General features: G+C 42.2%; 1 protein-coding gene across 2 annotated transcripts in view; it reads right to left on the bottom strand.

The window, feature by feature from the left end:
* PDE1C (phosphodiesterase 1C) overlaps positions 1-14,145 on the bottom strand; it is a 364,455-nt gene that overhangs the window by 40,537 nt on the left and 309,773 nt on the right. For both annotated transcript variants that reach the window (XM_090287041.1, XM_090287042.1), the window contains 2 exons: positions 8,300-8,530; positions 2,535-2,612 (listed from right to left, as the gene is read on the bottom strand). In XM_090287041.1, the coding sequence (XP_090143167.1) occupies positions 2,535-2,612; positions 8,300-8,530 (309 nt within the window). The remainder of the gene's footprint in view (positions 1-2,534; positions 2,613-8,299; positions 8,531-14,145) is intronic.

The following is a 14,145-nucleotide window of genomic DNA, read 5'->3' as shown; positions in this document are numbered from 1 at the left end:
TTTTTTTTTTTTTGAGGAAACTCCCTACTGTTTTCCGCAGTGGCTGCCCCAGTCTGCACTCCCACCCGCAGTGCAGAGGGTTCCCCTTTCTCCACATCCTCGCCAGCACTTGCTGTTTGTTGATTCATTGATGACGGCCACTCTGACCGGTGTGAAGTGACAGCTTATCGTTGTAGCTCTGATCATTAGTGACACTGAGCATCATTTCACATGTCTGTTGGGCAACTGTATGCCCTCTTTAGAGAAGTGTCTATTCAGGTCCCTGGCCCATATTTTAATTAGATACATTGTTTGTTTCTTGGTGTTGAGTTGTGGAAGTTCTTCATAAATTTTGGAAATTAACCCCTTATCAGTCAGAAAGCTAGGGCTGCAGCAGCCTGCCAGAGGTAACGCACGGGTGCAATGTGCTCATTATGCCAGGAGGTAATGTACCCTTTCAACTCATGCTCCCTCCCTCTCACATGCCTCCGCTCATCCAGGTTTGAGAATCACCAGCTCTGGTCCACTTTCCACGGAATTTCATTCTAAAGGCATACAATATTGAAACTTTAAACCCCAGTGGGTTTGAGCACACTGGGCACCGAACTGTGCTTGGATACACCCTCTCAAAAATCAGAGCTGGTCACCCTTGGTTCCCAGGGGTTGGATCAGGGCTCGGGGCATAAAGTTAGTTAAATTGACCCCCACAGTCATCACATATAATAGGGTCCATTAAAAGGGAATGTTCAAAATGTATCTGGTTGTTACTAGATAGTTTTTCAAAATTAATAAATCTACTAACCTATATACCATTTTAAAAATTCTGAAGTAGATTGCTTTGATGACCAAAGGGGAAGGGGTACGTGAGACTGATCAAATCCTTTGCTACTTCATGCCACCAAGACTTAGCTTTAGTCCTGGTAAAGATTCTGGGCTAAGACAGCACAGTAACTAGAGATGAGTGATCTCAGTACTGATGATATCAAAGCATTGATAATGACCGACGTCATGTTTGTCGATAGACCCCTGTTTGGGTACTAACCTGAAAATGTATGAACCTACCAGACCCCATCTGAAGAGAAAAATGGACAGTTGTTAGAAAATGTCTCTTCTTTATTTACTGCATCTGTTCACCACCCCATGGGATCAAAATCCAGGTCACTAAACAATCAAGCCTTACACTTACTTGTAAAATGGAACGTAATACCTGTTTCATCACCCCCCCTCCACAAAACCTGTGTAATTATTTTAAATACTTGGGGGCAATTTGGTTAAAAAGGGCACAGGTAAAATAAAAGCGCTTAATGAAAATAATAAAATTCAATCCCAATGCCCACATGACAACATTATAACGAATATTGGTAGCACAATACAAAAATGTAACAAAATTCAAGGAACCATATTAAAGACTTGGGACTTGGTTTACTTTGTTGGGGCTTTATACCATAGGAATTCCATGCGCCAAGTGGCCAGACACAGGATAGGCCAGGTATTCAGGCGACGTGTTTAGAGCTAACACCATTCACTACTATACATTTTCTGGTTTGTGTTACCTTGACTTGGAGCTAATGATACATGGCAAAAAGTCTCTAGTATTTAAACACACTTTACCCCTAACAGAGTCTGGTAAGAGAATTCTACATTATCTCCATGTAATTCACATCTTAGTCACAATCATTATAGAGTGGTATATTTACTAGGTAAGAGGTTTTCAACTGCCCAACTTGGTGAAAAATAGCACATGCGCTTTCCAGATCGTCTGTGATAAGACCCCTGAGCTGAATTATTGGAACGATCTTAGAGGAAATTTTTGAGACTCATTTCCTGCATATGAGTACGTGTGGGGAGTTGTGTTCAGACGTCTCCTTCCTCCTCATCCTGACGCCCAGCACCAGTTCTCAACGGCGTTATAACCAAACAAGTCAAGAGGAGCTTATCCTCTCATACAACGTCTCCGGGGAGGTAGGACGCAAAGTGTGAACTATGCGGGTTGAGAAAGAGGGGGATGGTGTTTCGGGTGTTCATGAAGCACACTGCAAGGCTGGTTCTAACCGGTTTGGGGTTGTCACCGCCTTCGACAGCCATGCATGTTCTTCAGTGTGTGGGCCTCCCGACATAATGATAGCACGGAGCACACTGCTGTTTTTGTGTTTAGCGACAGTAATAACTCATTAAAGGTAAAAAGGGTGGAAACTGAAAACATGGGACAGTTCTCACTTATACTGCACAATTCACGATCAAAGACTCACATTCTATCCCATTATAATCAGCACGTCCAGAATCAACTTTTTATAAAGTTTACAGTGAACAATGGCAGTGGGAAAAGAAAGTATAGAATGCATTTGGAATGGAGAAAGTATGGTGGAGGGGAAGAGATACAACAATAATTTGTATATTATTGAAAAAGGAATAACAGTACTCCTTAAATATAGTGTTTTTCCAGGGTGTAATATGAGAATATATTAACAACCACAATTTCAATTTCAGGTAAAATTCTAACAAGCCGGCATTAAATTGCACTTTTATGGAAAATGTAATGAGAATTATGCCCTTACCATCTGTTTTCTTTGAATCATTTCCGACATTGGATGGATCCTTCTTGTCTGCCTTATTTTTACCATCTTTCAAGTCACCTGCAAATAATAAACACGACAAAAACAGAATATGTAGACAGCTAAGGAGGAAGTCATAAATATCTTTAAACGTGTCAAGGTTTTTAAAAAGTACAGCATAATTCTAGTCACAAGGGCGTACATGTCTGAGTGTAAATATCCTTGAAACCACAGATTAGGCCCTGGATATTGGTTTATGATATGGAAATTAAGATTGAAAGTTCCTGTGAAACAGGGTTGTACCTAAGTCAATGGTGTTTATCATCAAGAAAGGCAATTCAACTTTATTGTTAGGCTGTGCAGTGAGGAAAAGCCTGGGTGAAATGTAAGTGACCATGATTAAAAGCTTTTTAGCTTTCATATGCTTCAGTCTCCTTATCTGTGAAATGGGATGTTAATATCTACTTTGTAGGCATAATGGCATATGGGCAGATGCATTTCAAGTATTGAATGCGGTATCTGACGGCTCACTCAATGACTGTTGTTATTATTCTAAAACAGAGTTATAAATGACATTCTAATTAAGGAGTTTGCAGAAATGTAATTCATAAATGTTAAAAGCACCATGCATACAAATACTGCATGAAAACAGCAAAAAAAAAAAAAAAAAAAAAAACATTTAAATTTATGAGGAAATTAGTCAGATATTAAGTATGGCTCCAGGGGTCTCTAAGATCTAGGTACTTTAGAAATATGTTAAAATTAGACTGCTAGGTTAGAGACAAACCTGGTTATGCCCTACAAGTCAATAAAACCATAACCTTTGGGGTTATCTCCTCTACCAGTCAAATATCTACAAGTTAGCATATAACTTCACAATGCCTTAGCTTGAATCAAATAGTAAATAACAAAGTTAAACAAAGTCATGTTCCCCTAGAATAGGGGTCAGCAAATTATGGGCCCTGAGCATGTCTGGCCTGCTACCTCTTTCTGTAAATAAAGTTTTATTGGAACATGGCCACACCGATGCCTTTCTATTTTGCCTACGGCTGCTTTCCTACTGCAATGGCAGGGTTGAAGAGTTGCAACGGAGACACGCAAAGCCAGGACCATTTACTATCTAGCCCTTCACAGAAGAAGTTTGCAGATGCCCGCCGAAGATAAATGCTGCCTCAGCAAGTCTGCTCAACAATACGCCAATGAGGCATTGAAAACATGGCACCCCTGGCCCCAGCATTATTCTTCCAAATTTTGGATGTTTTTCTTACCAATTACTAATAGCTTTCTTTTTAGCCTGCGTAAAACCAAGAATATATTACCACTAAAATACTGGTACTTATTGAAGCAAAAGGACCCTACTGATAATTGTAACCAGAAAGGAGCAAGCAGGGCCCAAGATACATTGATCTGTTTTGTTTTCTTAGTGCCAGGCAGTGTGCTGAATGCTTCATAGGCATCACTCCCTTCAATTCTTGTAACAAGCCCATGAAGAAGGTGCTATTCTTGCAAGGAGACAAATCTGTCAATGTTTAATCCACGAAATGATCAATCTGCTGAATAACAAAGTCACCAAACGCTTGAGGATGTCTTGCAAGCCTGAGTTTTCCTTCACCGCGGCCACCCTGTCACGCACTGGTCAGCGCATGTGTTGAAGGCAGTGACTGCCCACCTGCCTGTGCTCTGGACACCACCCCAGCCCCACTTCCGCCCCCGACCTTGCATGTGGCCTCCCCCTGGCAGTGACACTGCTCCTCGTGTCTCCCATGGACCTGGCTTAAGCCACTTGTCTGACAGTTTTTGAACAAATGGGCAAGAGATCTTTCCACAGAGTGATTCTGCTTACGTCGACCTTATAAAGAATTGATGTGAAACTCCTATCATCGCCATTTTATGGCCATGGAACCTAAAGCACAGAGTCATCTCCCACAACATACATCATTGGGTCTGAGTCTAGAGGCCAGGCTACCGTCCACGGCAATGTCCCTATGAAGCTCAGGATTTAGATTTCAAGCTTCTGTTGATGTTCCCTTCAGATTCATAAATGGTTATCTAAGACTAATGCAAGGCCAGTTTGGGCTGAGACGTATTCTACAAAATAAGTACCTTTAATGAAATGGGACAAATCCTAAGCTAAGTGAGAAGCCAATAAACTCTCCAAATTTCCCCTGATTCTTAATGCTGAAATGGGAGGTCCCTGCTGGAGGGATCGAGGGGGAGGGGTGGCCACAAACAAGAGGAGTTTAGGTAAAGGATGTCCTCACTACCCTCTACCACAGCCAATTGTCAAAACAGACTAATTCCCCCCTGAGGTACGATGACACAGTCCATATACTGGCTCATCCCTGTTTTAAGGAAAGAGAGATGGACTCAAGGATCTTGAGCCTTATAATCAAACTCATTCTCTGCAGGAAAACGACCTTTCCTTACTTAATGAGCCTTCAAACCCCTAATGTACTCTGCATTAAGCCTTTCAGGTTGCCCTGGACCGCAGCTTTACTTACAGTGGCAGCCAAGATCAGAATGTATTCCAGAAGTCAGCAGGAGTGGTTCCATTTGCCAGATGCTACCCAGCAGCCCATCACAGCCTGCCTTCTCCTGGGTCAGGGCTGGGGAGGCCAAGGGGGGACATGCCCTGATGGAGACCAAAGCTTAGAAGGTCCCATAGTCACTGCCAGGGGACCAAACCCTAGACCCCACTCAACCAGTGTCCTCCAGCTCTAATCCAGAAAATGCCTCAGGCAGCCACAAAGAAGGGTGCCGGGAAAGCGACACCCACTGTTGGATGATGCTCCTTGAACGAAACCCATTAGGTAATTTCCCATGGGCTGTCAACGGAGTAATGGCCGATGTGAGCTGTTCTTCAAGCAGTGGGAAACAGAAAAGCCTTCCCAGGCCATTATAAATCATTTTAATTAGGCTGCCGTAACAGAGCCCCGCACCACCATTAGCCTTTCTGATTACTGCTCTAAATTGATTTCTTTTCCCACCTCTCATTTTATACTTAATTTTTAAGGAAAATGGTAGACTTTCGCTCACTACGGGAAATAAACACATTTGTGAAATTCACCCAGGCTCCCCCTAACCAGCTTCAGAACAAGTTACTGCCACCTCTGCCCTCTCTGGGCATTTGTCCACTCCCCTCTCACAGAACTGATAACCCCCTCTGTGACCAGCAGGTGCGTGTTCTTTGGCTTCTCTCCCTGACCACACCAGAGTCAGCACACCATGGCCTGTGGGCCAAGCCTGGCCCGTTTTCATATGGCCCACAAAGTAAGAACGGTTTTTAACATTTTTAAGTGGCCAGGGAAAGAAAGAAGAATATGTCATGACATGTGAAAATCATACAAAATTCACATTTCATTTTTCATAAATAAAGTTTTATGGGAACATGAAATATCTGTGTATTATTTGAATTGGGGCTCACAGAGACCTGCATTTGACCTGAACTCTCTTCTTAGTGGCTGCCTGACCTTAAGCAAGTGATCTGACCTCTCTGAATCTGTTTCCTCATTTGCAAAAAAAGAAAAAAAAACAAAGGAAATGAGACTATGCACCGCACAGCATGGTTAGGATTTTTAAATGATTTGGTGTACATGAAATCTCATGAACAATGTCTGACACATGGTAAGCATTCATTAAATGTGAGTGATATTATAATGACTGATTTTATTAAGGGAAAGGCATATGTAAGCCACGCTCCTAAAATAACAAAGTCGGGAAGTAACACGTCCTGCCTCTCCCACCAGCTCTTGCGTATCCCTCCTTTGTGAAGGACAGACTCATCCAGCAGGAGGAGCACAGCTGAACCCTGTCCCTCATTTGTCTAGCTCCTGACCCCACGGAGATGTGTTTTCCATGAGATGAGCACCCTTTCTGTCATTCCGGAAGCAGCCTGCTGGGAGCTGGGTGCTGGATGGGGGGGCGGGGGGGCAGGGAGGGGGCATGCCCTGAGCCCGCCTGCCCTGCCACAGTCTGGTGGGCTGAGCCCAGTTCAGGGAGATGTCTGAAGAAGCCCATGTGCTCAGCAGGCCAACCCCATGTTTCCCAATTCAGCTCCAGTTCCAACGGAGCTAATATTCTGATCACTAACTTTCTGAGTCTGGTACCTCTCTCTTGGCTGGTTCTGACCTCGGGTGGGGAAGAAAAGGGTATTCAACATAGCTCTCTAACACTCCAACAGGTGTATGATGAATTCTTATTAAACTAAGCATATTTTCTGGACTATGATGCACCGGAGTGCAAAGCAGAGTAGTTACAAGCAGTTCCTGGAACCAGACTGACTTCCCTGATGCCTACAGAGGTCATGGGGGAAAGTTACCTGAGGCAATTTATGCAACATCTTTGGACCTTGACATGAGATATTACCAGTAATATATGCATTAAAATACTGTTTTCTGATTATACATTTATATGTGATCACTGGGGAAAAATTGGAGAGAATTGTGCTAAGCACTTTCTACGTATTAATCATTTACCCGGGCTGCATAGAGTAATAGCTAGAGCACCTGGCCCTACCAGGCAGGTGAGAGAATGATTATGTAAGGCGAGAACTTATCACCGCACCTGGTGTACAGTTAATAAATGCTGCCATCGCTTTTGCTATCATCATTACTGAAAGCTCACAAGTGGCCCTTGTACAACTTGCAGAGAGAGTGGAAGGTTAAGGAACCCAGCCGAGGCCGCCCAGAAGCGAGAGATACAGCTAGGACCTGAATCCAGGTGTGTTTGTTTTACTGCAAAACTCTGTTGCCACAACCTGACACTTGAAAGCTCCAGAGAATGAACTTCCTGCCGTTCCCTAGACAAGGTAACCCATTCCATGCCCCTGTGTCTTAGCCCATGTTGGTCTCTCTGGCCGAGGAGTTCCTGTGTCCCACCTGACCAGAAAACTTCAGGACGTAAGACTGCAGCTCAGGCATCACCTTCTCCTGAAGCCTTCCTTGACATTTACTGCTATCCCACAATCCTCTAATCCAATAGCACTAACGTCTCTTTGCACGCGTCCCCATGGGCATTCATCTGCAATGCCACCACTGTCACTTGCTCACATGGTCCTAGAATTACTTCTAAAGACATCTACATACCCTGAGAAATCATGGACTTCTGATGACTTCTCCATTTCTAAGTCCCCAGTGCCGAGCACAGCGCTTGGTATATAGTTGTTAATCAATAAATACTTGTGGCATTAAATGTAAGAAATCAGCAACTGTTTGCACACTCTGGTGACCAGCTCGTCCCAATATGCCTGGAACTGTTCCAGTTTTAAAACTGAAAGCCCTGCATCCCAGAAAAAAAACCCAGGCTCAGGAAAACTGGGCTGGCGGGTTACCCCAACGCCTATCAAAATTCATCTGTGGATCTATGGATGTGCTGTATAGGAATGCACCGTGGGCAGACTGAGGCCCGGCCCTGCTAGGGGAGAGTGGATATGGCAGGCTGACCTTCCAGTCACCCACTCTGGCCATAAGCACTCAGGAATGTCCTGGGATCATTCATAGTCATTCCCCCGCTGGGCAGGCAGGCACTGGGCAGTCTCCAGAACAATGGAGAAGAGTCCCAAAGGAATAACTCTCCCCCAGAGAGAACGGCTGCTTCTGACCAGGTGATAATGGATCCACAGCCCAGGGAGGCGGGGTCAGCAGCAACCAGACACGGGGAAGCCCTGCCCTCTGAACGGTCCTCATGGCGGGCACAGTAGTCTGCCAAACTCCATTCATCATGTCATTCATACTCGGAAAAGAGCCTTTCCCTGGGGCAATTCCACTCACCATTCCATTGCTTTTCTCCCGATGACGTCTCAGCTTTGGAGTTTTGTCCACGAGAGTTGTCGCTTTTGTTGGGGCGTGTCCCATTGACGTGACTCTGAGTTCCCCCAGATGTCTTCTTCTCAGCCTCCCCAGCTGTGCCTTCCTCTGCCTGGTTCTTGGCTTCCGCTTCCTTTCGCTTCTCCTCAGCCGCCAGGCGGGCTTTTTCCTCGGCTTCCTTCTTGGCCTTCTCCTCTGCGTCCACGGCAAGTTTTACAAGGCGTGGAGAAGATAAAGAGAGGTCACGCCATTAGGAGAATTGCCTCTTTGCACAAAACCTATTACTGGCACTGTCAATAATACACTAAAATGATCTAAGGTGCTACTGGGTGTTTTGGGTTTATTTTCAGTTAATTCAACTCACACTGGCATTTACATTCAAGAAATAAATCAAGCCAGGTCATGGTTACTGTTATTTCCAGAATCAGTGGGTTAGGAGAGGGGACGGGGGAAAGTTACAATCATAATAAGTAATGAACCAGTACTGTAACTGGCATTATAACTATTATTATTATCATCAATAACTTATCAGTGTGTCTTCTATGCCAGGTATTATGCTAAATGCTTTTCAAGGATCATTTCCTTTCATTCTCAAAATGACCTTAGGGGGTAGCTGCTATTATTGTCACCCTGTGTCACAGATGTGGAATAAGGCACAGAGACCACAAAACTCTCCCACAGTGACAATAAAAACTGAGGTCTGTGCAGGTTTGCTTAGGACCTGGAGTTTAAACATAAGCGAATGATTAGAAAACAAAAAGCCAGGAAAAAAATCACCACCACTAGAATAATACAGTTTCAGGTCACTGTAAAGTTAAAAGTAGGGAGAGGACAATTAAGTCTCCAAAAACCATGGCCTGCACACTGTCCACAGGCCAGAGGTGGCGTTTAGTTTGGCCATAACCTCATCTGTGTCCTCCCTCCCCTTTCATGAGAGGATGTCAGACTGGCTTCCCATTCAGTTCACTGGGAAAGGGCCTGCCTCCGTGTTTAATCAAAAACAGTATAAATGAAGATGGTCAAGTATTTATGAAAACACTGGTTTATTCATTCAACCAATATCAGTTGAGCAGCTACCATTTTAGGCACTGGGCACACGGCAGCAAGCAGAATTACCGAGTAGAGAAGACCGTTATTAAGTATATAAATCACTAAGATGATTTCCGATGGTGACAAGGGCTTTGTAAAAATGTTAAGCAGAGGCCCTGGCTGGGTTGCTCAGTTGGCTAGCGTGCCGTCCTGATGTGCCAAGTTTGTGGGTTCGATCCCTGGTTAGGGCGCACACCAGAATCAAACAATGAAGGCATAAATAAGTGGAGCAACAGATCGATGGTTCTCTTCCTTCCTCCCTCTCTCTAAAATCAATAAATAAAGATTTTTTGAAAACGTTAAGCAAAGTTAAGATGACAGAACACGACCAGTGTGAGGGAGGGAGGAGGAATTACATAAAGAGGTAAAGAAGGTGACATTTGATAAAATTCTGCATGGTGAACTCTCGGCCACACAATATTTAGGGAAAATGGAATTCCAGGCCGAGAAACTAAACAAAAGCAAGGCCACGAGGTGAGAATGGATTTGAGATGTTCAAGGGACACTGAGTCAGCCAATATGGCTAAAGCAAATTAAGCAAGGGGTCCATGACAGGTGTTGCGGTCAAATGACCAAGGACATGCAGGGTTGAGGTCACGCAGGGTCCCGGAGGCTGTGGAGTGGAGCTGGGTTGTAGGAAACCACATACCTGGAGGGCCACTAACAGACCCTTCCTCCCTGCTGACCTAGAGACTCACCCCATTTAGCACGTGATTCACTCCCTAGGCCTTCCAGACCGTGCCACCAACCGCCATTATGGAAAACATTATTCTTTTTTTTCTCTCTAGATGTGAGCAGGATGTCCTATACCTCATCCTCAGGGGTCCTCTTTATTTCCCTTGGTTTGTCTTGGTCCTGACAAAAGCTGACTCGCATAGACAACAAGTTCATTTTTAATCTAACGGGCACCAGAGTGGTTATACACGGGGCCCCCTTTCCCTTTGTTTTAGCTGCTAAAGAGCACAAAGCCCACATCTGGTGCAGCCGGGCATGTCCACGGGCTTTGCGGACCTCATTTTACTTTTGCCGCCTGGCTCAGATGTCCTCTTTAATACATTATGCGGTTTTCGTTCATCCTTTCACTGATTCATCCATCTACCCGTCCAAACCAATGCCCTCGCCTCCCCCCAGACGAAACAAATCAGATTCTGGAGGGAGAAAAGCAAGAATAGGGCGTTGTAAACGCTCTCCAGATGATTCTAATACACAGTCAGGATTAACGAGCACTGATTTAAATTTAAATGATTGCCATTCAATAGTTCGTGACAGTTTACTTTCCCAACAGGAGGTATTTTTCATTTATAGTGAAAAGGTAATGAAAGATTTCTTTACAAAATAACATAATTATGTACATATATCATATAATATGTCTTCTGACTTCTACAGAAGGTATAACTGAAGAGTCAAAGAATGGCCTTGCAGGAGAAGCTGGCAGGATGGCATGCTTCTGATGGCAGGGCCACAGAAGGCCACCGAGAACATTCATCCAGACTTCCTCTCATCCTTCTGTAGTCCCCGGAGGACAAAGGTCAAATGTCATCCCTACCCTGAAATCCTCAGTGCTTGTTACAGCACCTGACACATAGCAGATGCTCATGGAGTATCTGTTGACTAAATGAAATGTACACAATCGGTGTGATTCACTCTCTCTGCCAACGAGCCTGACTTCTACATATTCCATCGTCAGCGATCTGGACTGGTGTCAAGAACAGGAAGCATACAAAAATAAAGTCCTATCCTGAAAGAGTAGCCATTTGACAAATGTTGGTTTCCTTGACCACTAATGTAGGTGAGTAGAAAGATGATTGTTCTTACTATGCAGAGAGGAGAAGCTGAGACGTGAGGGAAGAGAGTTCACTCCTAGTCAGGCTTCAGATAAAATAATTTATAATCCCCTCACAGAACCTCTTCTGAATCTGTAGCAAGCTTTCAACATTCAAAACATCCACAAATTAAAAATAATTACGATTAAAAACTGAAGGTGTTCAAGTCTGGTTTGCTACAAAAGAGCATAAAATATTATCTGAGCAAGAAAAATTCCTTTGACAACTGAGTCAGAGCAATTTTCTATGGGAAATCTAGCAAAAATATGAAAACTGGGCAGGGAGCATGTTTCAGAAACAAATCTGCTTTTGCTCAGCTACAGCTGGCAGCAGGCAATTAATATTTCAATTAATGAATGGTAGCTCTTATGACATCAAAATCAACTCTGTGATTCCTTTCTCTGCAGCAACTGCGTTCCACGTGGGTGGCTCTGCATTGCCCTTCATGTTCCCTACCTCAACCTCCTCCTTGTATTTCTGAAATAGCTAATATTAATGTGATCAACCACCAGCACCCAAAGTGATATTACTCAAAATATGTAGACAAAAACAAGCATGCGCATCAATAAGAAAAAAGAAATTAAATTAACAGGGGACAGGTCTGTTCCACTGTAATCAGATTCCCTTATATTTTCAGGGTGAAATTACTAATACACATAAAACTTTTCTCCATTGAGAAAAAGTAGGGGAGAGTACAATTAATTTGTATGTGTTTACAGATTTCAGCGATGGCGTTTGTGCAGAGAATTAAATTTTCGGGTCCCAGAGCTAACATCCCTGGCACTCCTAGGCTTCTGGACCAGCGGAGAGCAAATGTGTAGACCAAGCCCATTGCAGACTATCTGTGATGTGATGAACTGGCCAAAAGCAAGCAGCTGAAGAGTTAAAGCAGAGCAGAGCCCTTACCATCCACAAATCACAATCCTCCTGAGAGCTATTTCTATCCCACACGGAATGTCTGTGCACTTGTGGAGAAATACACTGGTTTCTTCATTTAATCTGCCTTTCTGAATAATGATACTATGGGCGCTTGGTTAAAATAGCATTGGGCTAGTTATCCTTTGATATAATTTTCTGAAATGACTACTTAAACTATTTACAAACAGAGAGAGAGAGAAAGAAAACAAAACTACCAACTGAAAAAATAACCAAAATACTACATGAATTTTGAACAGTCAACTCTCAATTATATACAATAATGACAGAAATGTACCTCTAAACATCTAAGAACTCAGGAGGTGTTCTCCCAGTCTTTTTTGAAAGTTTTAGCCAAAGAAGTGCTCCAGCTGACAGAAAACTGCAATATTAAGAACTTAAGAATAAGGAAAATATGTTAATGCTGTTCAATAAAACTATAAATCTTAGTGTTTAAAAATAATTGTTGCCAAGCTAGAAGTAAAACTTGATGCAAATATTTAAAATAATATTAAATCATAATTTAATTATAACAATTCACTTATAATCACCTAGATTGAAAATCTCATGCTATTTCAATAAAATTTAGTGAATATGGAGAAAATAAGTAAAAATTCAATAAATTTATCAGCATTTGCAAGGAATATCACTACACACTCTTTGATATTTACACTGATCAAAACATAATCCAATAAAAAACATAATGATAATTTCTAGTAAAATAGAAGTAGGATGTATTTTAAAAGACTATAAACAAAATTAAAAGGCATATGACAAATGGGTAGGGCAGAAATTGCAAGATATTTTGTCAACTTAAGAATTACCATCCTTAATATATAAAGAGTTATTATGAATCAATAAAAATATAAAAATCTTAATAGGAAATATGAAGGGGAAAATAGGTATTCTCACTATACTTCTACTGGAAGGGAATATAGGTTTAAAATAAGTTTCTGAGAAAAATTTGCTAATAGATATCAAGCTTTCAACTTTTTTCATTTCCTTTGACAAAATAATTCCACATGCAGAAATTTATCCTAGACAAATAATCAGTGGTGGGCTCAAAGATTTTTGAACTTACCTGTTCATAATTACGTTACAATAATAAAGAGTTGAAAACAAAATGCTCAGTAGAGGAATGATTCAACTATGGTATATAAATGAATAGTAAATCAAATAAAAAAGAATTACATCAGAATTTCTACAAGAATTATATCTGGCTTGAGAGACTGTGATTTTTATTTTTTCTATATATTTTTTTATTTATATTTCAGCACTATAACCTAAACATAAGTCATTCTTACACCATAAAAAAAGGTTTAAAAAGTATTAAATAAAGAATGGAAATGTATCATCATTGATCACACCTGCAAACTGTTATACCTATACATGTGTGTTTGGAAATAATAATTTTCAGCTTGGAGCTGTAAAAAATACTGATTTAATTTTTCGGTTCTGGCCTACCTAGCTTTGTAAATTAGACTGATTAATAAAATAAAGACTTTAGATCCAATCCCATATCTGATCAGTTTAATAACAACATCTGTCAAGTGCCCCACGCAGCGAAGTATTTGTGAAGTCAGTGTTTTCTAAAAAAGAACAATGGGCAAAACAGCCCGGAGTCAGCTAATGAAACCGATCCCTAACGGGAAAACAGATGCAAACTGGTGTTTCCTAACATCAGCCAAATAGTCACTGAACTGGACTAAAACACTGAAGTATTAGTTATGGGTGGGCATTTCACCAGCACCTTCTCAACTTTGCATTCCACTTTTCTTTCCACTTACAGGCACCAGCCACATGCAGGCTCCAGCCTCCCTGCTTCGCACATGCATATATTATTTCTGTTCTTTGCATCAGCTCCGTGATGTGCATTACCATACCCCAAATGGAATTTTCTCAAAGAATCTACCTGCATTTGCCAAAGAGCACAAGGTGAGCAGAGATTCAATTCTCCCCTCCCCCACTAACTGGAGTTTGCTT

The sequence above is a fragment of the Furipterus horrens genome, unplaced genomic scaffold, assembly GCF_987537825.1.
Source record: "Furipterus horrens unplaced genomic scaffold, mFurHor1.1.pri manual_scaffold_9, whole genome shotgun sequence".
Lineage (NCBI taxonomy): Eukaryota > Metazoa > Chordata > Mammalia > Chiroptera > Furipteridae > Furipterus > Furipterus horrens.
This window is presented reverse-complemented; position numbering and strand designations above follow the sequence as displayed.